At 41.4% G+C, this 23055-nt stretch overlaps 1 protein-coding gene across 4 annotated transcripts in view; it reads left to right on the forward strand.

Moving 5' to 3' along the window:
- The first annotated feature begins 2665 nt into the window (after positions 1 to 2665).
- Positions 2666 to 23055, forward strand: part of LOC113948067 (connector enhancer of kinase suppressor of ras 2-like) — a 173295-nt gene continuing 152905 nt past the window's right edge. For 3 of the 4 annotated variants that reach the window (XM_027645358.1, XM_027645357.1, XM_027645359.1), the window contains exon 1: positions 2829 to 3116. In XM_027645358.1, the coding sequence (XP_027501159.1) occupies positions 3050 to 3116 (67 nt within the window). In that variant the 5' untranslated portion in view covers positions 2829 to 3049. Of the gene's footprint in view, positions 2782 to 2828; positions 3117 to 23055 lie in introns of those variants that run through there. The other variant, XM_027645356.1, reaches the window with a different exon arrangement.

Genomic DNA, 23055 nt, shown 5'->3' on the forward strand with positions numbered 1-23055 from the left:
GAACCGTGGTTCAGGACTAGTCTGAACACATCTCACCTCTGTTTGGCCTCAGCTGTTGCTCCGTTGGATCCATTCCTGAGTCCCGTGGTCCATCACAGGCTCCTTTTCTGATCCAGACAGGGCTTCTCATGTTCTGTGGCATTCTCGTGGGTGGGAGGAATAAATCTTTCTTGAAACAACAAAACAAGAAGCAGAGGAAATGCCCAGGTACAACCATCCATGGGCTGCCACGATGACAATGCCGTGGGAGGAGTTGAAGGAACATTTCTCTGGGGTTGGAGGGATTGGTGACAAAGCAGGGCCATGTGCACTGATCTCTTCAATGGAGAATGAAGCTGGATTAATCATCTGCTCAGGAAAGAGAGAAACAGAGTTACTGTTTTTAACAGCTGTAAATATTTTATTCCAGGTAGAACAAAAAATAGACATTTGTCCTGAAGGTTGCAGAAACCCAAAATACAGACAAACCATGACTAGTACTACTAATAAAGAAATCACAGATTATCTGATAGCCAAGTTCTTTCAGACAAATTATAGTTACTACCTGAACTAAAACCACAGCAGCCTGAATAAAGGAAAATGCAAACCATCGTTGTCAGGAGGAGCTTCAGTAACAGGACACAAAAGACTTAGAAAGTTCCCATTCTGGAAAGAGAAGTCCTGATTCCAAAATAATAGTCTTGGACCTCTTTTGTCATCCAAGGACAATTCAAATGAGTGGAAGTATGCTCACTGACATTGATGGGCTTTGAATTCAGGCTCCATCCTCTTTCAAAAATATGTCAGAATATATAAAAAAGTCTGCCCAGTCAAGCTCGGGTAGGAAATGTGAGACAAAAGGGCATTGACATAATGTCTGTCAAATGACAGGAATTGGGGAAATAGTCCAAACAATCATGAATGAAGATTTTTTCATGTCATGGCTAGGCTTCGTGAACAAAGATTTGGGATTTTTTTCCTGTAATTGTGTCAAAATACCAAGTTCACAGCCAACATAGCTTCTCTCAAATTCTTCCATGCTTGTATTGAACTTAAATTAAGAATTTTAAGAAAGAATAGCCCCAAAACAACTTGTACAATTTCCAATAGCTAATAGAAATATTTATTCTCAGTTCTGGCCCACTATTGCCTAAAAAGAGAAATATTGTGCCTTTGAAAGCTTTGTCATTATTATGTCCATTGTTAACAGCTATTTGGACAGAACTAAAGCTACTGAAAGTGGTCTCCCAAAACTCAGAGAGGAAGCTGACATGCTGATCAGTCTTCTTGGAGAATTGATGTGAATCCTTTTGTAAAGGAGATCTGTGCTCTGAGCACTCCAACTACATCACTGAATACTAATCACACTATTTCCCAAAGCAAAAGAAAAATAAAAAAGGATTGAGTGCATCAGTGAGCTGAGAATGGTACAGCTCTTTGGAGACATTATGAGGCGGGGAGGGAAAGGGGAGGCCTGTCTGCATCCTTAACTGTATAAAAAAGAATCCTGAAGGGTAGAGCATACACTGCCAGAGGGCAGGGTTAGATGGGATATTGGGAAGGAATTCTTGGCTGTGGAGGTGATGAAGCCCTGGCACAGGTTACCCAGAGAAGCTGTGGCTGTCCAATCCCTGGGAGTGTCCAAGGCCAGGTAGGACAGGGCTTGGAGCAACCTGGGCTAGTGGAAGATGTCCCTGCCCATGGCAGGGGGATGGAACTGGATGATTTTAAGGTCCCTCCCAACCCAAACCATCCTGTGAATATCCGTTAAATATTCATTTGTATTTCATGTTCTCCCATATGGATGGGAAACACAGGAACAGATCTCAGCCTGTGTACTTTAACCCAGCCCCAGTGGAGGGGAGCAGATATGGGAACAGCACCATCCTCTTCCCCTGATGTGCCGGGGGAACTCGGAGCAGCACGGGAAGAAAAGGGCACAGAGGAAAGATCACTGAAGAGGGAGGGGAACTGCTTTGTTCTGCCTTTTTTTCTGGAATCTGAGTTTTCCCCCTGACATAAAAGAGTAGGGCTGCAGATCTCAGACAATGGATCAGAGTCAGAATGCACCTCCTGAACCACAGGATGCAAAACTTGTGCTGCAGGAGGTGCAGAGAGTCACAAATGGGGCTGAAAAAACGCTGCTTGGCACATCTCAGTAAGAGGTTTCACCTTCATCTGTCAGAAAGGTACTAAACTTCAGGATTAGGAATATTTAAAACATTTCTTCCTTCATAACAAAAGGGAGAGATTGACTAGTGGTCCCAGTGCTAAGAGTCAAAATACATGCTGTACTTGTCTATGTAAAGTACTGTAGGAGTACAAATTGACTCCCCAGTGCTGTCATTCTTTCACTACAGAATGAGCAGCTCATAGGAGGAAATATCCTGGCTCTAAATGTGGCCAGAAAAAAGAGTTTTCTTCCAGTAGTTTTTTTCTTGGGTAAGACTTTTCGTACTGTGTTTGACATTCTGAATTGCCTGATTATATAGTGCAAGACTCCAGCAACATTTCGCATTGTGAGGATGGAGCTGCTCAGCATTTTGCCAGATGCCAAGCGATATTCTGATGTTTCTGTCTTCACTTTGAGCTGAGTGACAGTCAGCATATTCACAAAGAAGCCAAGACAATCTGCTATCAAGTTACAGTAGTGACATTTTCCCTGATGAAGATCCCAGAGCTCCTTGGAATAAAGCTCCTTAAAACTCAGTGTCTGGAACGGCTCCAGCGTGGCTCGCGCTCGGTGTAATATGCTGATATATTTGTGCCAGAGCAATAAGTGGATCAGTGGGTAGAGCTTTGGTAAGTGAGTCCATACGTACTGCACCATTTCCTGGCTCGCAGCTCCGGGTGTTGCAGGCTGTGTGCAGTGGGGGAGGTGCCAGAGCTGATCAAGCAGTGTAATTTTATACATTACTGAATCAGTGCAGGAGAAACCTGGAGGGACAAAGCATCATCTTCTCTTTGAACTGCACTGTAAAATCCGACAGCTCTCTTAGCCCAGCCATGCTCTGATACGTTTTTCCTCTCCTTTTTTCCCTGATTTTGGTGTGAATGATAAAGTGATCTGATGATGGCTCTCGTTATGGAACCTATTAGCAAGTGGACGCCCAAGCAAGTAGTGGATTGGATGAAAGGTAGGATCATTTATTACCGTGTATTGTCTATACTTTGGATCCTTGCAATTTCCATATCTGCTCTGGCATTCTTTGTTTTGGGAAGAGTTTATTCAGTTGCGATAATCCGTGTGCTGCTTTGCTCAGTAGTTGTTACAGGCAGGCTGAGCAGAGGCTGGGTAAGCTGTGCAGCATGTTGTTGGAATTGCTGCCGAGAGCGGAGTGGGATCAGATGCGTTTGTTGGGGAATGCAGACAAAAAGTGTTTGTGTCTCAGGGCTCCATCACTGCCTCTCACAGAGGAACGTCGTGATGTTTGGCTGCTTTAAATTTGCCCTGATTAGGTCTGGTTTGCTCATATCAGGTGATCTGATGCAGTGGCTGTGCAGCACTTGGCTGTAGTTTCGGGTACCACAAGGAGCGTGAGGTGCCCGTGGCTGGACCGAGGGGTCCTGCTCCTTTAGTGACACGTCCTGATGTGTCCAGCCTTCCCAGCTGGGTGTCCAAGGCTCTCGTGTGCCCGTGTGCCGCGGGCACCGCGGGCAGAGCAGGGCTGAGCTCGGGGAAACTCGTCGGGATAAGTTGGCAGGAAAGGATGATTTCCCTGCACATTCGCAGTTTCCCAACACAGCCGTCAGCTCTGACATGTTGTACCTGACAATGCTCGGCTGTGCTGCAAACACACCGGGATGGATGGGAGGGGGAAGGGGGGATTGCTCCTGATGATGAGTGGTTTGAATTTCTCCGGCGTGGGGGGGGGATGTATTCCCACGGTGGGATGCATTAGTGTTGTTTTACAGAGCTTCTGATGAGCTGTCTGTCTTGGAGACAATTCCTGCCACGGGGGATCTCTGTTACATAAGGACAAGAGGTGCAAATTTGGGGGGTGTGTTACTCGTGCAAATGATTTCAGTAATGTGATTACTAACTTATTGGGAGGCTGAATTGGATGCCCACTGTAATGTCCTTAAAGCTTTCAAACTGTTGTCATGAATAAGGGAACGTTTCTGATCTCATTTTGCTGAGCTACATTCCCATACTTCCCTGAAATTGGGCTGTTTGGGTGCTCATCAGACACGTTACCAGTATGAGCTAATTATTCTTTTACAGGCACAGAGTATTGGGAAGCAAATGGGATCTAGGGGAATATATGTACTTTGTTTCTCGGGTGTTTGGGAACTCAGGGTAATTGGGAGGGCTTAAGCAGGTCATTGGGATGGATCCTGAAACCTTTAGATGCAGGATTGATTCCCAGGCTCCGGGGTCATTACCTGATAGCAGATCCTAATGTACGTGCAGAGGAGAGCTTTCTGATCCACACCTTTATTTTCAGCACATAAAAGAGTTAAAAAGTTGACAGATCCTTCTGCTTTTTAACCCATTACTTGAATTATAATGTAAATTAAATGTCAAAGTGTGTAGAATACTTGTTGCTACATTTAAAAATACTTCCTGCTACTTTTTTATCCTCTTTGATGCCAGCTGGTTACATCCTGGGCAACACTAATCCATGATGTGCAGTGCATGCCATGGGAAGCAAGAAGGTCATACAAACACAAGGTTTGAAATGTCTGGAGCTGCCTGACAGTAGGATTTCTCTACCAGACTGTATCTTGCATCCATAGGGATGTCTGGAGTAGGCAGGATTGCCAGTGCTGTGCCTCTGGGCTTAGGCATAAATAAGGATAATGCAATGAACATTGGAGTATTTAAAACATCAATATTTTCCTTGGTGACATGAGCTGCAGACCCACAAACAGGGCAGTTGCCCTTTAGTCCATTTTCCCCACATTAATATTACAAGCCCCCCCCTTTGTATCCCACTATTTACCTTTTCCAGTGCATAGTTCAGTTGCAGCCAAAGAAAAGACCTGACCCACACAAATGGCAGTGGACCAGAATTAGTTTAAAACTACTTGTAAATACCTTGCATGGCAAAAAATTGCCCAATTGTGGCCCATTTTCCTGTATTTCCCCATGTTCTGTAGCTCAGCTCCGTCGGATACAGTCCTCCTGCTCAATCCATGTGTCAGAGAGGTCCAAGGTCTGCACAGGTAAATTTGAGTGATAAGGTAATATTTTCTTCTATTCTGAAAGGTACAATTCTTTGACAGCAATAAAGAATATATTAAAGACATTTTAGAAAAATCACCACTTTATGAATGAGCAATATTATCTTTACTATTGATAGCAACATGTTAATAATCAATATAAAAATATTGCAAGTGTAATATACCTTTTGGGGGGCTTAAAATATATATTCAATATTTTTTTATTCGTACAGATTGTAAATTATAATCTATTTCAGAGGGAAATGGGAGCAATACGCTTTTTATACTTGTACTTGGCATAATTATTTAAGCTACTGTAACTTACTTCTAAAATCTCCTAGCAAAGTACATGTTTGAAAGTAACTAGCAGTGAGTACCAGCAACATCAAATAATTATAGAGAAGATGGAAGAAAGCCACAAAAATGATGTTAATGGTTTGAGACCTGGGGACCCAGAATGTGTCCTGGTTACAGTTTGAAATCAGAGCCCGAGCCCCCCCACAAGAGGAGACACCCTTCTGTTCTTTTCCTTAAGGAAATGTTACTTGCCAAAAAAGTAAAAATGGGTAGGCTTAAAGGAACATTATTATGACAAGTTGGCATCTTGTATTTATCCACAGTTGCTCTCTGGGGAGCGCATTCAACTGGAATTCAATTAGGGAACTGCAGCTGATGGTGTGGACAACCTGAAAAGGCCAAGCAAGTCTTGAGCAATTGATTCCTGAGGCTCACAGAGGATCTAGAAGTTAAAACTCTGGGTGCTTTTGTGTTAAAGAAATTGTCCTTGTACAAAAATACGTTGTCAAGTTTAGCAGTTACACAGCAGAAGACACTGTGGTCAAAAGGAATATTTTTGAAAGAGCTGAAAACATTAATTGTGAAGGGATTTTTAACAATAGTTTTCAGTTACTATTCTTTTTCACCCAAAATTTTCCAAAGTTTTACTTCAGAAAATGAACAAGCATTTCCCCTGGTACACACCCATTTCTTACATAACTTACATATTTCCCTGGGGTTATGTACTAAGGACCCAAAAGGTACTTTAAGAAAAACCTTTGCCTTGCTCAAATTCCGTTGTGGTCCTGTTGGAAAACAAATATTGACCACAGAACTTGCAAGTACAGTGAGGATCAGAGCAGTTTCTAACTTGGCCAGTTTTAACTTTAACATATTAATGTGAGTAAATGACAAACTAGACTTTAATGTGTACATTTGGAGTATTTTATCTGGAGACTTTGGTTGCTTTTTGGCCCAGAAACTCAGTCTGAGACTCAGTGACACTTTGCAGGTTTTCGGTGACCCTCAAAAACCAAAATCCATCTATTTTACCAGGCACTGGGAGTCCTGCACAGAATTTGGGGGCTTGGGGCACAGAGAGGAGGTCTGATGTGCTGCTGAATTAATAAAAGCATGTTAGATTGTGTCTCCATTGTAAGTAGAATCTAAAAGGTACTCTCTGTACTTTTACAACTGAGAGCATTGAAGATGCTGTGCTTCCTAAGGGAAGCAGTTTACAAGTAGGTCATTTAAAATGTGAACTCATTTACAGGGAAGTGACACCTCTGTTTAAATAAATACTCACTTTTCAGAGCAGCCAAATGTAATGAAATGAAACACAATGCAGTGAAATACAGCTGTGACTTTCAGAGAATGGAATGTTATTGAACAGCTGAAAATGAAAATGGGAAACCAGCTATTTCTTAAGTACCTGTAAGTAATAACTCCACACGGAGTCTGGGATTCAAAGTCTTGGGGACTGACAGGTTTGTCTGCCCAAACAGCCTTCAGTGGAGGTTTCTCACAATGAATGCTCTGCTTTAGACACTCATTTCACAACTGCAAGCCATTTTTTCATCTTTATGTCTAGAATTTCTCCGCTCTCAACAGGAGATGCAGACATGAAAAAATAAAAATTAATTCAGTTGGTAAACTGATTAACTGTGCTGCACTGATCCTGTGCAGAATAATTATATGTTTAGCTGAAGGGTTTTCCTTAGCATGTAATTCCCTGATTTCAGGCTGGCTCATAAAAGAGAAAGGAAGGGAGGGAGGGGGAGCAGGGAAGCTGATGACGTGAGTGCACTTGTTAACATTCCCATCACGCAGGGCTCCGGCAAAGCCCTCTCAGTCTTCCTTTGCTTTTCATTAGATCACTACCTGTTCTGGAGCAATGTGTCATAGCCAGGGAGTCTCCTCTGTTTGCAGGACATAATATTGGTAAAAGCTCAGAATGTACTGGAAACACAGCTAAATATTATGAATCTGCTGCAAAAGCAGCCCTGTGGGTGCTGAGCCGGGTGATACCTGGCTGCCCTGACCCCCTTCCTGACCTTAGAATCCCATAATGCAAGAACACAATTTCACAAGATACAATTTGGAACTGGAGTGGATAAGCGAGGTCATACCTTATTTAGAAAAATGTAGGTTTTACAACACCTTTTCAGCTCTTCCCGAACACAAATGGGTTTGGAAGAGACCTGAGCCACCAACACAGGCACCCTCAGAATTGCCATTGAATTTCCAAGCAGTTCTAAAGTGAAGGTTTCGTCGTTTTCCTTCTGCTCTCACCAGTTTTACAACTGAAACAAACAATTTACTGTTGTGGCTCCCCCCTGGTTTCCTGTGTTCCACTGGCACCACGTTTCCAGTTGTCACTAGGAAGTCACTGAAGCAGAACTGGCTGCAATTCCCCTCCGATTCCTCTTACAAGTTTTGGACTCTTATACTTTTTAGTAATTAATTTTTCGGAACAACTGTGGAGTGTTGTAAACTATTCACTTTAAAAGGGTCAACAGAGCACAGCTCAGAGTTGACTACTTTGCAATGTCAGTGGTTAAGATCAGGTTTCAGGCAACAGGTTTCCAATGTTTGGGACAGTTAAGGGTTTGGAATGAACTCTCTGGGCAGGTTTGCCCATTCTCTTTGTAGGTGGTTTTGAATATAATTAAGAAGAGCTCCAACATCCCTCTGGAAGAGTTTCTGTACCCAGCCTGTCCACAGCAGAGTGTCCTAAGGTCTTCTCAGGGCTTCCACCACCTCAGCAAGATTTTGAGATGGTTTCTGTCATGGGAATGACCCTCGTCTTTGACACGTGAAAACGTTCCGAAGAGATTACAGCTGTGCCTTCCTCCTGGATATTTCATGGCTTATATCTCCCAGAATACCTGTGGGACAATATGTCTAAAGCTCAAAAATCTCAGTGCTGTATTTTATGAGGAGCAAACAGCACAGCCTCCTGAGAGCAGAGTTTCAGAGTGTTCATCAGGGTTTCAACCCCAGCAGCAAACACAATCCTGTCCTACTTTTACTGACACTTTACAAACAGCCCATTCCTTTCAGCCTGAGAGGTTAAAGTATCATACAGAGCTCAGAGGCCTGGCAGGATAACTAAGAGCCAGTGCCCCCAAGGCTTTGACTATTATCAGTTTGAATTCAACCTGTGCACCACTGGCAGCCTGGAGGGACAAGGAAACCCTTTGCTGAGTCTGTGACTCCAATTTGTGCCTTCCCAGTAGCTGTGCAGTCGTGGCTGGGGTCGTGGCCTACACACTGGGTACTGTACAAAGACCTCCCCAGTACTTGTCACACTGCATGGAAATTATTTGGCTGAGGTATTTCTGCATCCCTATCACTGTTACCTCATTTTTACTACCATCTTTTTGAGGACCAATTAGAGGCTGGTCTATATATCTTCTAAGAACCAACTGGATTAGCACTATCTCCATAAAAGATTTCAGCAACATTTAGCAATTTAATGATCTGTATTTATTATCAGGTTATTTAGGAATATATTCTGAAATTTCCCTATCTATAAAGCAGATACATTCAGACCTTTTAAGAAAGGTAATTCTGCTCACAGGGAAAAGTCTGAGCTGAATGAATGTCTCTCAAGTCACGTTTATCAAGCGTAGCTAATCTTCCAGGTCATTATGTAAAGAAATTTGCTTTATTGTCTTGCAGCTTAATATCAGCAGTCAGACACCATTGTCATGCACTGCTGTGTCTTGTAACCTTTACCATGTGTTAAGACACATTATGCAAAATCCCAACTTTCTCCCAGTTCTGACCATTGCAGGGAGGACAGAGTGGATCAGAGGGGATCAAACTTCTCCAGCTTTCCATTATTTCACAATGTCTCATGTTATGAAGCAAAATTCAGAATAAACTGGCTCCTGTGGATGACAATTTCAGACCACCTTAATGAGGTGCTGTGTGTCAAGAGACTGCAAAAGCACTGGATCTTGCTGAGCAATAGGAGACTTTCATGGTCTCTCTCCAGACTTTCTTGCCCTGCTAATCCCAATTTCTAAATTTTGCCTTGCTTTGGCAGGAATGATACCACCCCATGTACCATACCATTGAGAACTCTGTGTGGAACACTTTTACCAGTTTATGAAACGTGTATTTCCTATAAAAAGAGCAGAACATCTCAGTGTTGCAGGATTCCTGGCTGCCTAAGTAGGAGAGCAGTTTGAGAAACATTAAACTTTGCAGAAAAATACATTCCAACTACCATTTTAGTGCATGCTGGAAAAACACTGCCTAGATGGTGGAGTGTCAGGCAAAGTTCTGTTCCAGCTCCTGTCTCTTGGAAGGCAGCTCCGGGACTCTTGGGACTGTCCTCAAGGTAATCTTCTAACTGGACACTGGGCTTGAGTAAAGAAATGTTCCTCCTTAATGACATTTCCATACATCTCATTCCAATGGGTTTAATTCCTGCATTTCTGTTTGCAGTGAAGAAAAGGATGCAAGAGGCACAGCAAATACTACAACCCCTGTACATGCCAGGAAAGCAAAAAAGTGTGTTACATTTTGTCTTTTGCGCAGTTCTTTTAACACCTACAAGGGTTTAAAAGCTAAAAAAGAGAGAATTTATCCTTTTGTTGCCTTTCTTTCTGCAAACATGTCCTGCCGTGCTGACAGAAATGGAGGTTGTGGTTCTGCTGGTGAAATTAGCAACGTTGTTGATATTAAATGAAGCGTTTTACTAAATAAACTACAATAGTATCAAATATTGCTGGGTAATAAAATACGTTCATCCCCCCCACCCAGAATAATTTTGTAGATATTTTCTAAATGCTACTTTTGTAGTTTAGGTATTTTAGCAAACATGACCCTCTCTTCCCTAATGCCACTGTAGTGAAGGCAGGAGCTGGAAAGTGGAGGTTCAGGAGTTATATTACATGATTTAGAGGGAGGAAAAAATTATGAGGTTGTATTTGTGAAGAGCTCTAGTGAGGAATCAAAGTGAAATTATTTCTGATTAACTAACACTCCAACAGCTCCAACAGGTGCCCTTGTTGACCCCCTGGAGCAACAAGCTCAGGAGAATTCAAGGCCAATGCAGTGTTTGGGTTTTCCTACTCAAATCCTCTGCCAACTGCTTTCCAGAAAAGATGATTGTAAAAGACTGTGGTGCCTTTTCAGTTCTAACGTAGGTGGTATGTTTAAAATAAAAATGTAGCAGCCTGTAATTTTCTGAAATACATTCAGCTTTATTCCCTACAAACATGTCCACCTCTTTCATTCTAAAAATTGTACAAAGCCAAGAAAAACTCCACGGGTTTCAGGAGTTCTTAAGGCAGAAACTGTGTTTTCTGTGAGTGTACAGAAACTGCTACAGCTGTAGAAAGGATTCGTTGGGTTCCTCTGCTTTCCAGTTTACATGGAAATCTCTGAGTTCAGGCAGGCAGTGGTGTCATCTGACAGCTCAGACTGTCAATGATCCAATGATCCCTGGAATTAAGGTCTGACTCCTCCAGCTTCCCCTGTTTCCTTTTTGTCTCTCCCCTGTTTATTCTTATTCCCCTCTAGCAGCATTTTCTGGCCTTTTTTCACAAGGAGGTGGGGAGTAACCATCAGATTGTGAGGGAATTAATTAATTTAACATTAAAAATGTCTAGCCTCGCATACCTTGGAGGGATCTCCATGATTTGGAATTGAACTGCATCCAAAATCCAGGAGAAGGTGGAAACCACCTGCCTCAAGAAGCCAGGCAGAGCTTCTGGGAGCTTTGAGGTGCAAATACTGATGTTCCATTGATTCTCCATGAAAACCTCCTGTGAATATCCAGGGTGCTTCTCGTTGCTCTTTCAGGCTGGGAAATGTTGCTTCCCTGGGAGAGGTGGAGGGGGTAGTTCAACATCTATTTATGAAGTCTTTTCCAAGGGATAGGAACACATCTTACAGCAGCCAGCAATGTGCTGCAGTGAGCACATTCCTAAATCCAGGAAAGACAGATGGAGGAATCTGTTATTGATCACTCAGCATCAAAAATGAGCTCATAAGGAAAATGCCCTAAATTACAGAGCACTGAGGAGAGGTTTTAATTGCCCATTGCCAAGAGATTTGGATTGTTCATTGCCAAGTCACACTGAGAATTTTCCTTAGTTGTACAAAACACGACTTTATGGTTTTCAGAGGAAAAAGAAATTTAAAGCAGAGAAAAATCACCTTGAAATTTGCATTTGTGTCATGCAGTTGGAGGGAACAGGCAGAGTAATGTAAGAGAAGTTCAGAACTAATAGGGTTTGAATGTCATATAAAAAAATGGAACCACTATGGGCAGTAGCTCAGCAAAGCTGTTCTTCCAGAAATAAATTTTGGAGGATGAAGAGAGTTAGTGAATAACCCATTTAAAGCAACAAATAATTATCTAAGTGATAAAGCAGATAAATTATAATAATGAATAGACAGGAAATGTTCACACAGGAAATAAAAAACAAAGACAGATAAAGTTAAAGGATAAGTTAAAAAAATGATAATTTTCTTAGAAAAATGGAGGAAAACCTTTCTCAAGACTTTCATAAGTGGACTTAAAAACATTAGGAAATGTGCTAAGGAAACCATCACCTGCTGAAAGCAAGCTGCACTGGGGCATCATGTGAGCTATTTCTTGTTTCTCTGACAATTCTCAGGACAAGTTATCGACGGCTTTTGTGGCAGCACAGAAATCATTACTTGCATCTCAGCAATGAGAAAATGCTTTAACCAGGAGCCAAACTGCTCAAATGATCGTTCAATGGAAGTGTTTTAATTCAACCTCTGCATCATTCCCAAAGCCATCAATATCACGGAGAATGTGGAAAGAAGCTTTTCTATTCCCTGTTTTCTGGGGGCTGCTCTTTGACTCTTAAGTTCCACACATTTTATGTCTCTAAAGCTAGTTCTCTAGTTATTTCATTAATAAGGTCTCTTTTCTGGTGTCAAAATAACATGGTTTACCCCTGAAACATTTTGGATATTCCCATTTTCTTTTCTAAACAACTTTTTCAATAGTAGGATGCTGATATTTGAGGAAACCTGGCATTTGGAACGAGTTAATTCCACATAACCACTGTGCTTTTATCAAAGGCCTTGTTTTTCAAAGGTGTTTAAATATCCAATTCATGTGTTTGATGGATCTCCAGCTTCCATGTTGTAGATCCAGGCAGAAATTCCAAATGAAACCAAGCTGTCTGACTCTTCTGTGTGATGTCAGACTGCCTTGGTTCACCCCAGCGCTCTTTGCTTTTCTCTCACCATCTGATGTCACACTTGATCTGAATTGCTGAAAGTCTCATGAAATTATTCTTTCAAATCTCATTAATATCCCATCTTTTGAGGGGTAATGATAGACAATATTTCAATTTTTGTTTGCAAACTGGCAAGCTGTCACATAAAAGGACAAGATTAAACCTTACAGCAAACTGTGAAGCCGTGTTAGTGCCACCCTGGAACAGTCTCTACTTGTTCTCATAATGAAGTAACCAACAACAGTGAAAGGGCAGAAGAAAATAAATTGCATCTCTGATTAACCCTAGTAGGCATCCGTGCCTGCTAACATAATTACTATAATTTTATAGCAGCTCAAGATATACCAGAATAAATTATATGTATCTCTCAGACCTTCACTAACTCTTCTGGAACCAGTGGCTTTCTTTACTCCACAGCTACGATCCCCAAAACATGATAATGAAGCTCCATGACTAAGCATTCCCTAAATGATAACAGAATTGGCATATTTTGGGTTTGGTGCAGGGAAAAAACACAAATTTCTCAGGGGAAAAAAAAAAGGGACCATATGGTGAATATGTTAAAACATTGGCCAACTTACTCTAAGAAAATACATTTTGAAACAGGAACTGTGATTCTTCAGAGAGTTAAAAATAAACAAGGTTTCTAAATTGCATCCGAGAGGGCAAGGGGGAATGGTCATAAGATATAGGAAGGCAGGTTTAAATGGGATATTAGAAAGGAATTTTTCTCTGTGAGGCTGGTGAGGCCCTGGCAAAGGTTACCCAGAGAAGCTGTGGCTGCCCCTGGATCCCTGGAAGTGTCCAAGGCCAGGTTGGATGGGGCTTGGAGCAACCTGGGATAGTCAAAGGTGTCCCTTCCCATGGAGGGGGTGGAACTGGATGGTCTTTAAGGTCCCTTCCCACCCAAACCATTCTGGGACTCTGTGATTCCATGAAACAAAAAATACTGTTTATAAACAGATGCACTGGCACTGGTTTGCAGAACATCAGATTGGGAGTCCATACACTGTGGGAAAGGTAAAGATGGTATTTATGGTTTTTTCTAGATTTTCCTAGATCTGTATTAAACCAAGTCATCATGGTGGCATTTGCATTTTTACCCTGATGACAGGGTAAAATGTAAACAGGGTACATGTTCATGTGATCTAAACAGACCCCAACAGACTGAGGTGATAGAAAGCAGTCAAAATACTTTGAAAAGCAATGTTAAAACCTGTTCCTCCTCCCCTCCTGCAGACAGGGGCAGGTGGATGGCACTGCCTGTTCTCCCTGCACTGAGAGCTTCATTTCTGTTCTAATGGACAATCACATTTCAGTCCTTGCTGGCATTTCAGTGCAGGATGACATTGTCCCTGTGCAGCTTTTACAAGGCAGTTCAGAGCTGCTGAGATCAGAGGCCCTGGGGAAAGGCAGGATCATTATCAGCATCCTGCTGCTGGGAGGTTCTGCTCTTTATCAGATCAGGTAACCTGGGACAAAACAATATTTGCTATCAAAGGCTAATGACAACCTTATCTACCTTGTGGACTATTAACTCTTTTTGTGGCTCTGGTGTCTCCCATATAGCACTATTTAAACATAAAGCTCCAGTGTTCCGTGGTTCAGGGCATTTTTGGATTGCTAAAGTGGCAGGCAGGGTTGGTAGGGACTGCAAGAGGTACAAGAACTTCAAGTGCTACGCAGATAAAGGCTCTGAATTTTACAGGTAATAAGTATTTCAAGAGCAACAACTCTTAATAATGACAGAGAGACATGGTGAAATGCAGAGACATGATAATTAATACCATTAGCATCTGTAGCAAAAAGTTTCATTGTGGCTGTTTGCACTTTAGAATTCCAGTCATTGTTCCACAGCACAGGGAAACTGCTCCAGGAAAGATCTGGCTTCACTGGGGAAATCACATCTTCAAGGCTGAAGTGTTTTTGTGCACACATATAGCCCATTAATCAAGGATAAAAAATCGAGGCATGTTATTCATCATATTTGCTGTGTTTGGATTTGAAGTGATGAGAATTATAATAATGATCTTGAGCATTATTATTAAGTAATATGAAGTGGTTCGTCTGCGGGAATAAATACGATTTGGCCTGTGAAGGTTCAGACATCTGGTGCAAGCATATGGGTTGGGAATCATTAGATAATTGTTACAAAAATACAAGAAAAATGTCTTTTTGATGAGAGAATCGAGGCCTTCCGGATGGCTCCATGTGCTTCCCCCTTGAGTGGGAGCTCCTTCCTGCCCTCCCAAGGCACATGTGATGCCTGTCAGGTTACTGGGGTTGCTCGGTTTGAAACATGCTCAGAGCAGCAAACAGCTTTCGGGACTCATTTTCGGAAAATGTTTTATGTTGCACTGTTTTTTGGGTGGTAAATTGTCCTGTCTCCTAAACGTGTGTGTGCTGGGGGTTCCTGTTGCACTGCGGTGACTTGGTGTGGGTTCCCTGAGTACGGATGTTCCGAGCACGGAATCACAAAATGGTTTGGGTTGGAAGGGACATTAAAACTCATCCAGTTCCACCCCCTGCCATGGGCAGGGACACCTTCCACTAGCCCAGGTTGCTCCAGGCCCTGTCCAACCTGGCCTTGGACATTTCCAGGGATGGGGCAGCCACAGCTTCTCTGGGCAACCTGTGCCGGGGCCTCCCCACCCTCACAGCCAAGACTTCCAGGTCATGTTGGAGAACCTTCTCCTTGTCTAAATCCAAGCCACTGTTACAGATATCTTTGCTAGTTCACATCCTAACTCATGCCCAAGTATTAACCAGGAATCCCTCATGGATCTGGTCACCATAAGCCAACCACTTCCCTATAGGAAAGTATCGTAATAACTCTCCATTCCTTTATTTGTGTATTTTGATTTCATCTCTGATTCTGTTAAGCTAAAACATCTTCACAATTTATTCAACAAATATGACTTGCTGCAATCTTCTTTATGCTAAGAATTTAAGAAAAAAGGCCTTGGGCTGCCTGCCATTACTAACATTGAGAATTCCTGCTGTTTCTCAGGTAGCTGTCAGTTCAGCATAAGGAAAAAAGCTAATTATTTTAAGCAGGTCAGTCAGGACAAAAACTGAAATTCTACATAAAGTCACGTGCCCATTGACTTTAGCTGAAATTTGCTGCTGCAGAAATATGTGGCTGAAAAGGAATCCACTGGTAAAAATACATAGTGCAAATATTTAACAATGTAATCTTATCAGGCTTGAAATTAAAGTGTTGCATGCAAATTAGCTCCTTGATTTGCATCAGGATGAGGCTGAGAAGGATGATGAGGAAAACAAGAAGATGTGAATAAGAGAAAATGAATCAACAGTATGTGGGTACGTGCCCTTTTTTTGATATAACACCATTTTTCTACAGAAAAAGTGGATAAGAATTATAGAAAACTTCTCAGACAGCAGGCAAGACATCCTAAGTATTTTTACTGTGATATATTCTGTATTTTTATAAAATATTTATTACTTTTAAAAGGCTGAAATTACACTTGGGAGTGTCAAATCCCTTGGAATTCAAAGGCATTTAAATAATACAGTGTATTTGCTTATGTTGAAGAAACAGTGCTAGATCAAAAACTCAGTAAATTCTATAAAAACATTAATTTCCTGTATTGTGTGGTGCCAAAAAAAATTGTATTAAAGGAAAATATTTTACTACCCAGACTACTTTTTCTAGTGTTGAATTCTTTGATATTTCATTTATTTTGAAGGATGCAACAGGTTAGAAAATTTGACTTTGCTACTGTAACAATGGAATTTTTAGTTAGGATGTGCCATCCCTGGAAGTGCCCAAGGCCAGGTGGGAGGGGGTTTGGAGCAACCTGGGATAGTGAAAGGTGCCCCTGCCCATGACAGAGGGTGGGACTGGATGGGCTTTGAGGTCCCTTCAGCCCAAACCATTCTATAATTCTATGATATATTGGAAAAAACAACCACATGCAGGGATATGATGCCTCAAACTGCTACAAATCCAAACTGGTTTAGAAAGAAAAGGAATTCTCTCTTACAAAAAGCAAAGGAAAGCCCACTCATATTTTTTTATCAGGTAATTAAAACTGCTTAATTCACCCATGGGTGACATCAACAGCACATGCACTGAATGATCCACTTAAATCAATGAACCACATCCAGAGTATGGTGTTATTTCATAAATTGTTGTGTCTATGAACCAACAAACTCAACAAATCCGTAGTGCTTGGTGGAACTGATGTGCCCCAATGGCAAAGGCCCTTTTGTACCTTTCTGCACAGGAATTAACATCAAATTTGTTGACTTGCTGAGCCAAACCCAGCGCTGGCTCAGTGAACCTAAAGAGCTCTTGCAGTGATCATTTGTCTGTTCCTGTGTCTCTCCGGACACCCGTGGGCTGAGCTTGGCTCTAATCCCATCCCTGAGCTGAGCAGAAATTCCTCCAGCAAACTCTGTATAAGAGAAGTTTTACAATTTTTTCGGTAAATCTTGCTTTCAGTGGTATTAGTTTCCATTTTCACTGCTTCAAGAGCCAGATCCTCGAAGCTAAACCCACGTGTTAAACTATACATTAGACATGTTTTTGTTATTTAAATATGTACTACCCGTATGTTCTTCTTAGAAAAAATCACCTCGTTTTTTCTTTTGAGAGTATAAAAGGAGTTTTCCCAAAGTTTTCTGAGCATCATATGGGCTCCAGCCTCAAAAGAGATGCAGATACCAAAAAAAAAAAAAAAAAAAAGAAAGAAAGAAAAGAAAAAGGAAAAGCTAATTCAGTTAATAAAGATGATGAACTGTGCTGCATTGATTGCGGCCAGACTGATTGCAGACTCGGTTTAAGGTTTTCCTGAGCACGCAGTTCCCTGAGTTCAAGTTGGCTTGGCAAAGGAGGGAGAAGGGAAAGTAGAGCAGAGAAGCTGCTGACAGGAACGGGCTCCTCAACATTCCCGGCACACAGTCGCGGTGCTTTTCCTTAAATCATTACCTGCTTTGGCGCTGCCTCTCTCGGGCAGCGATTCTCTGCCATTTACATAACACAGACCCTGGCAGTGTGCGAAGTGGGACGGGCACAGCCTGCTTTGATGTTATCCCTAAAAACAACTCCACTCCAAACCGAGAAAGGAGGAGCAGCAGGCTGAGGAAGATATCAAATAAGACAGATGGACAATTCTGGAACATCGTGTCTGAAGAGCCAGCTTTTTTTGGGAAGAGGTAGCTGGGTCTTTGCAATATTCTTTGCAGGAAGTGTTGGCCTAGAATGTCGATCATTCGTGCAAAGATCAAACAAACATCAAAACAAACAAACAAAAATATTTCCTCGTGTACTCTAAGTCAATAAATGTAGGCAAAACTAAGGAGAATTGCAGCAAAATGGAGAATCTTCTGCCACAGAACTCCCTGGAAAAGCTCTGACTGTCATCTGTGTCAAAACTCTTTAGTCTTCCTTTTTGATGTTCCTTTTTTTGTGAGGAAATACTGAATTTTGGGCAGAAAATTATGCTACTAGAACAGCACATCTCCTCAGCCGAACTTCCAGCACCCCTTTGCATGCTGAGCATCTGACACCTCATGGCAAATTCCAACCTTAAACTCTGAAACCTGAGCAGGTATTTAATGACAGACTTTCTTGGGCTTTGCCTGGGTGCCACACTGGGGTCTCAGCAGCAGCTGGAGCCCCCGGACCACGTGGATGTGGGAGAGGAGCCATGTGAGGTCTGTGTGTCCTCTTTGGAGAGACACAGGGACTCTGGAGGTAAAACAGAGCCAGGAGACACCGTTCTCAGGGCAAGGAGAGCAGGTTGTTTTCATATTCCCTTTGAGCTGATGAAAATTATGGTTTCTTCGTGCATTAATTCCAGGTGTGGAACTCCCAGAACTAAAGCCATGGGTAATGTCCAAAACCATAATGATTTCAGGAGTGCATTGCTTCATAGTACCAAGAACCTTGGCAATTTTCCCATTCTCCTATTTCCCATCTTAAAACATGGAAGGGAGAACTCTCTCTTCATGCCCAGTCCTACACTCAGAAAATTTGCTTTAGCAATCTAATGGAGTAAAACTCCTGTGCTTAATTTCTTTTCACTACACAGACTTTAAGACGAAAAATTACACTCAGTGTTCGACATTAACAGAATATGTAAAATGTGTTCATTTCTCTCTTGGTAGTCCCTGCATTATAGATTTTAATTAGTTCATGAATCTGGAGAAGGCACTGTTTTTGTGTCTCAGTTCAAAACAGGCTATCAGCCTATCTCTTTTTAACTTGAAGACATGCATATAGTATTTTTTCCCTTTCCTTGTAATAAATATACCAGATGAGATTGTCACTTCACAGACTCCAGCTGTCTACCCTGCCATGTGCTGATGCCTCTTTGTCAAAAGAAAACTCCAGGCAATCCCCTGTGTTTCTTCATGCACTTTATGATACCTCTAATCAGAGAATAGATTTTATAGGAATTTCCATCACATCTCTCCCTCTTGATTCTATTTTTTCCTGGCTGATGTAATCTCACAGGCTCCCTTTTCTCTTTGTAGGTAGCAGGGAAAAAGAAATGAGAAGAGCAAGAAACTATTCTGACACCTTTTTTTGGATTTCTACCATTTGTCAGCCCTGCCACTAATGGTTGTTAAAAAGTTAAAAGGCACAGTTAGAATGTGGAACACTAACACACACATCTGAGTTACACAATTTTCACTTCAAGTTTTGAATTTCTAACCAACCTCTCCATTTTAAATGTTCCAGCAGGAGAAAATGGAAGTAAGCAATTAAAGGAAGGGGGGGAAAAGAAGGAATAAAGTTGTATCAAATTTGATTCCATAAGACATTTTTTTTTTGTTTATTTTACATAGATAGAGTTGCAAGGGCTCGTTCCTCAGTACATTTTGTCTCAGAAGACCGAGTGCTTCAAGCACAGGAAACAGCATCCCAGAATACTCCTAAACACAGACTGATGTGCATGTTCTCTTCCTAAAATGCCTGATCTTGCTCATCCTGAGTTCAGCAGCTGAATTCAGGCTTCCTCAGGGTGTAACTGAAGCTGAATCAACTCCTGCAATCCCCAGTTCACGAAGGTCTTCAGAAACACTCCAAAGTCCAGTCAGAGTTGATTTGCTTGAACCAAGAACTGCCTCAAAGGCAAAATTGGCACGAGAACCCTGTGAAAACACGTGGTTGTTCTGTTAGGCAAATACATCAATTATAGATGGGACCTCCACTTTGCAGAAGAGCACTGCTGTTATGAGCATCACAAAAGTGGTAACACAAAGCTCTGGGGAGAGGCTCCAGCACAGATCGATAGGAGCAGCAAGTGGGCTTTTATGAGGGAAGAAGAAATGACAGAAGGATCTTGAGGGGAGCCAGGGATAAACAATTGATGTACAAAATAACTGTACTGAGAATCAGGAAAAAGTGGATCTCACATAGCAGAGGACACTGCTCAGAAATAGGACAGGCTCTGGCATATTGGGGTTGGATTTCTCTGGCAGTCCCCTCAGACACTCGTGGTTGTCCCTCGTGATAGATGACAACTACAGGGAAGGTCAGTTCAGGAAAAACAGGATGAAATGTACTTTTCTCTATAGGTTTTAGAAACATTTCTTTTCCTGTTTCTTAAATGCATAGAATTTATCAATTCCAGAAGAAAAAGAAAACAGATTTAAAGGCAACCTTCAGTATAATTATAATCCAGTTGGATGCTTTTCTGGGAAGCACTGACTGGGAAAACAGTATTGTTTACTTCAGATACATCTGGTGCACTGTTGTGGTCAGCAGCTCTCACTGTGTGTCTGCAACATCTTCACTGTGGTGCTTTCTTGAATTAATTGGTCTCAATTAGGAACGTTTACCATTCACATTTAATTTCACAAGTATGATTTAGTCAATTTTCAGGATATGGGCTGTATCTCTTTGCATCAGAAATTACCTTTCTCACCAAAAGGACTTTGCTCCAAAGAAACACCTCTGATTTAATACTCTCCTGTAGCATTTGGCTCATCTGCCTAAAAAATTAAGATTGGTTTTGCTTACAACTTAAATTCCCAATCATCACGTTACCACTTTGGCAGTTATGATAATTTTTACTGAATTAATTTCCATCTCAAAAAAAGGCCTTTTTTTTTCCCTGACTTTTAAAGCTCTTTTTGGCTGCTGGCAAGAATTCAGTAATGCTTCAGATATTAATGTTTATTTTTTAAATAAGTTGGTCCTTTAGGAAAAAAATGGAAGGTACATCTGACTCCTTAAACACTGTAGGTCTAAATGTTAAGTATGACAGCTGAGAGACCTCTCTTTTTAGTTTTACCCAGTTTAAATTTGAATTTGTTCAGATGGGTTTTGACCAGTTAATTTGTCTTGACAGCTCTCAGGGTCACATTTAGTTTATCCCCATAGGTGCCTTGTTCTGTAGGAGAATAAAATGCATTTGTCTCATCCACTTGCCTTTGATTTTCATATTTGTGTGAATGACTTTGAAATCACAAGAATCAAAGGAATTAAATTGAATAAAATGGAAAACAGATTAAATAAAATGCTTTTAGTTCCCTGAAGTGTTGCCTGAAAGATCCCTGGATGGACAAAATGACCACATAATATACCAAATGCTGAAAACTTCTGATGTGATTGCACCCATAAAGAAGGAGCATTTCTTCCTCTACTTCATAACCAGTCCCAAATATTTTCACAGGAGTATTTGCATTATGGTTATTGGAACTTCTATGTGTGGGAGGAGGCTCATTTTGCCTGAAATGATGATATTCCAGCATTGAGGACATCAAGTTACTATAACGGAAGCAAATCAGGAAAAGCACATGAACTAATAGCAGCTCATTTTAAATTTGTGTAGGCAGAAAGTGTTGTGCTTGCTCTCTAAAAATATATTGAAACCCAAACTAAGCTCTGAGGGTAGAGAAGATCTTTGAGAAAGAGGTGCATGAAGAGAATGCCTTCCAATGTCACAACTGTTTTTAAAACAAAGTAAATAATAAGTAGTTTCCTGAACCCGGGCATCTCATGAAGGTTGTGACAACAGAATGGACTGGGCCACACAGTAACTTTGTAGGAGTAAATCCAGGTATTGATTAAAATCAAACCAAACCAAACAGAAGCTGATTGACCTTTCCAAATGTCAGGGGATTTTTCACGCCGTGTGTATGGGAGTCATTCAGCCACTGCAGCCTTGGCTGGTACTTTCAGCTGTGTTCTTCCACACAAAAAGGAGCCTCATTTCCCATGATAGCAAAGTGCACATCAGCACATGCCATGCAAATCACAGCCTTTTCAAACCCTCTCTCTATACAGAGGAATATTTAGCAAATCATCTCTCCTAATAACAGGAGACTCCAGTTGCCAAGGGGTCTGTTATTGTACCACACTTAAAGAATTCACGGTGTCTGCACGTGAGTGTCAGTGACATTGGGAAATACAGTCAGGCTGGAACATAAATTTGAAATACATGACAAAAACCAGCCTTTATCTCATGGCCTTTCCAACAGTTTTCTTTAAAACACTTCTACTCCAAGAGCCCAGACACATAGAGAGTGTTTCCATCAGGAGGTAAGAGAAGATATAAATGGGTTTATGATGTACAAGTCCCCTGGAACTTAGTGGAGTTCAGGGTCTTGCTCACACAGAAAACATGAACTTCAAGTCAGGTTCCCACTGGCCTGAATCCCACACAAAGTGAACACCTTTTACTTTGAAGCTGGAAGCAAAAGTCAGTGTACTTAATGAAGGACAATCAGTTCAGATCAAGATCACCACAGCAAGCAAACCTTGCAGACTGTGTGTCTGCATGTTTTAAAGGGCAAAAAAAGACCATACAGAGGATAGAAATGCCTGGCATTTTTCCAGAATAAATAAGATAGTAAACCCAGTTATATTTGCAAAAAAAAAATAAAAATAAAAAAGAGAGCATTAGATAAGTATTAAGAATATTAAAAGAGAAGCAGATGCATAATGCATGACTGTGAAAGGTGGTAGGCTCCAACAGTGGCACAGTAATCAATAAGATACTGAAAGAGTTGGCTGGGGAGGACAGAAAAAGCAAGATTACATCATGAGGGTGAGATCTTGGCAGTACCTGTGGGGGATTCAACAGGATCATGTTTGCAACTGGAAAAGAACAGACATAAGGTTATGCCTAAATTTATACTTCTGCATTCAGTCCTCAGCCTCTGAATTGGGAAAAGAATGATTTACCTAATACTGAGGGCAATCAGAGACAACTGCATTTAACAAAGCAATAATAACAGCTGACAACATCAGCCTGCAGAGATCAGGAACCTCTGTCAAGACAGAATTTACAGAAACAACTTTCCAGCATTCAGTCCACTGGTTCTAAGAATGATCCTAGGACAAGCTTTCCTAACTCAGAAACTCCCAGGGATGAACTGAAGAACTAAAGCTCACTCACTGAAAATGATCTTGATG

Source organism: Corapipo altera, unplaced genomic scaffold (genome assembly GCF_003945725.1).
Source record: "Corapipo altera isolate COAL_440 unplaced genomic scaffold, ASM394572v1 65, whole genome shotgun sequence".
Lineage (NCBI taxonomy): Eukaryota > Metazoa > Chordata > Aves > Passeriformes > Pipridae > Corapipo > Corapipo altera.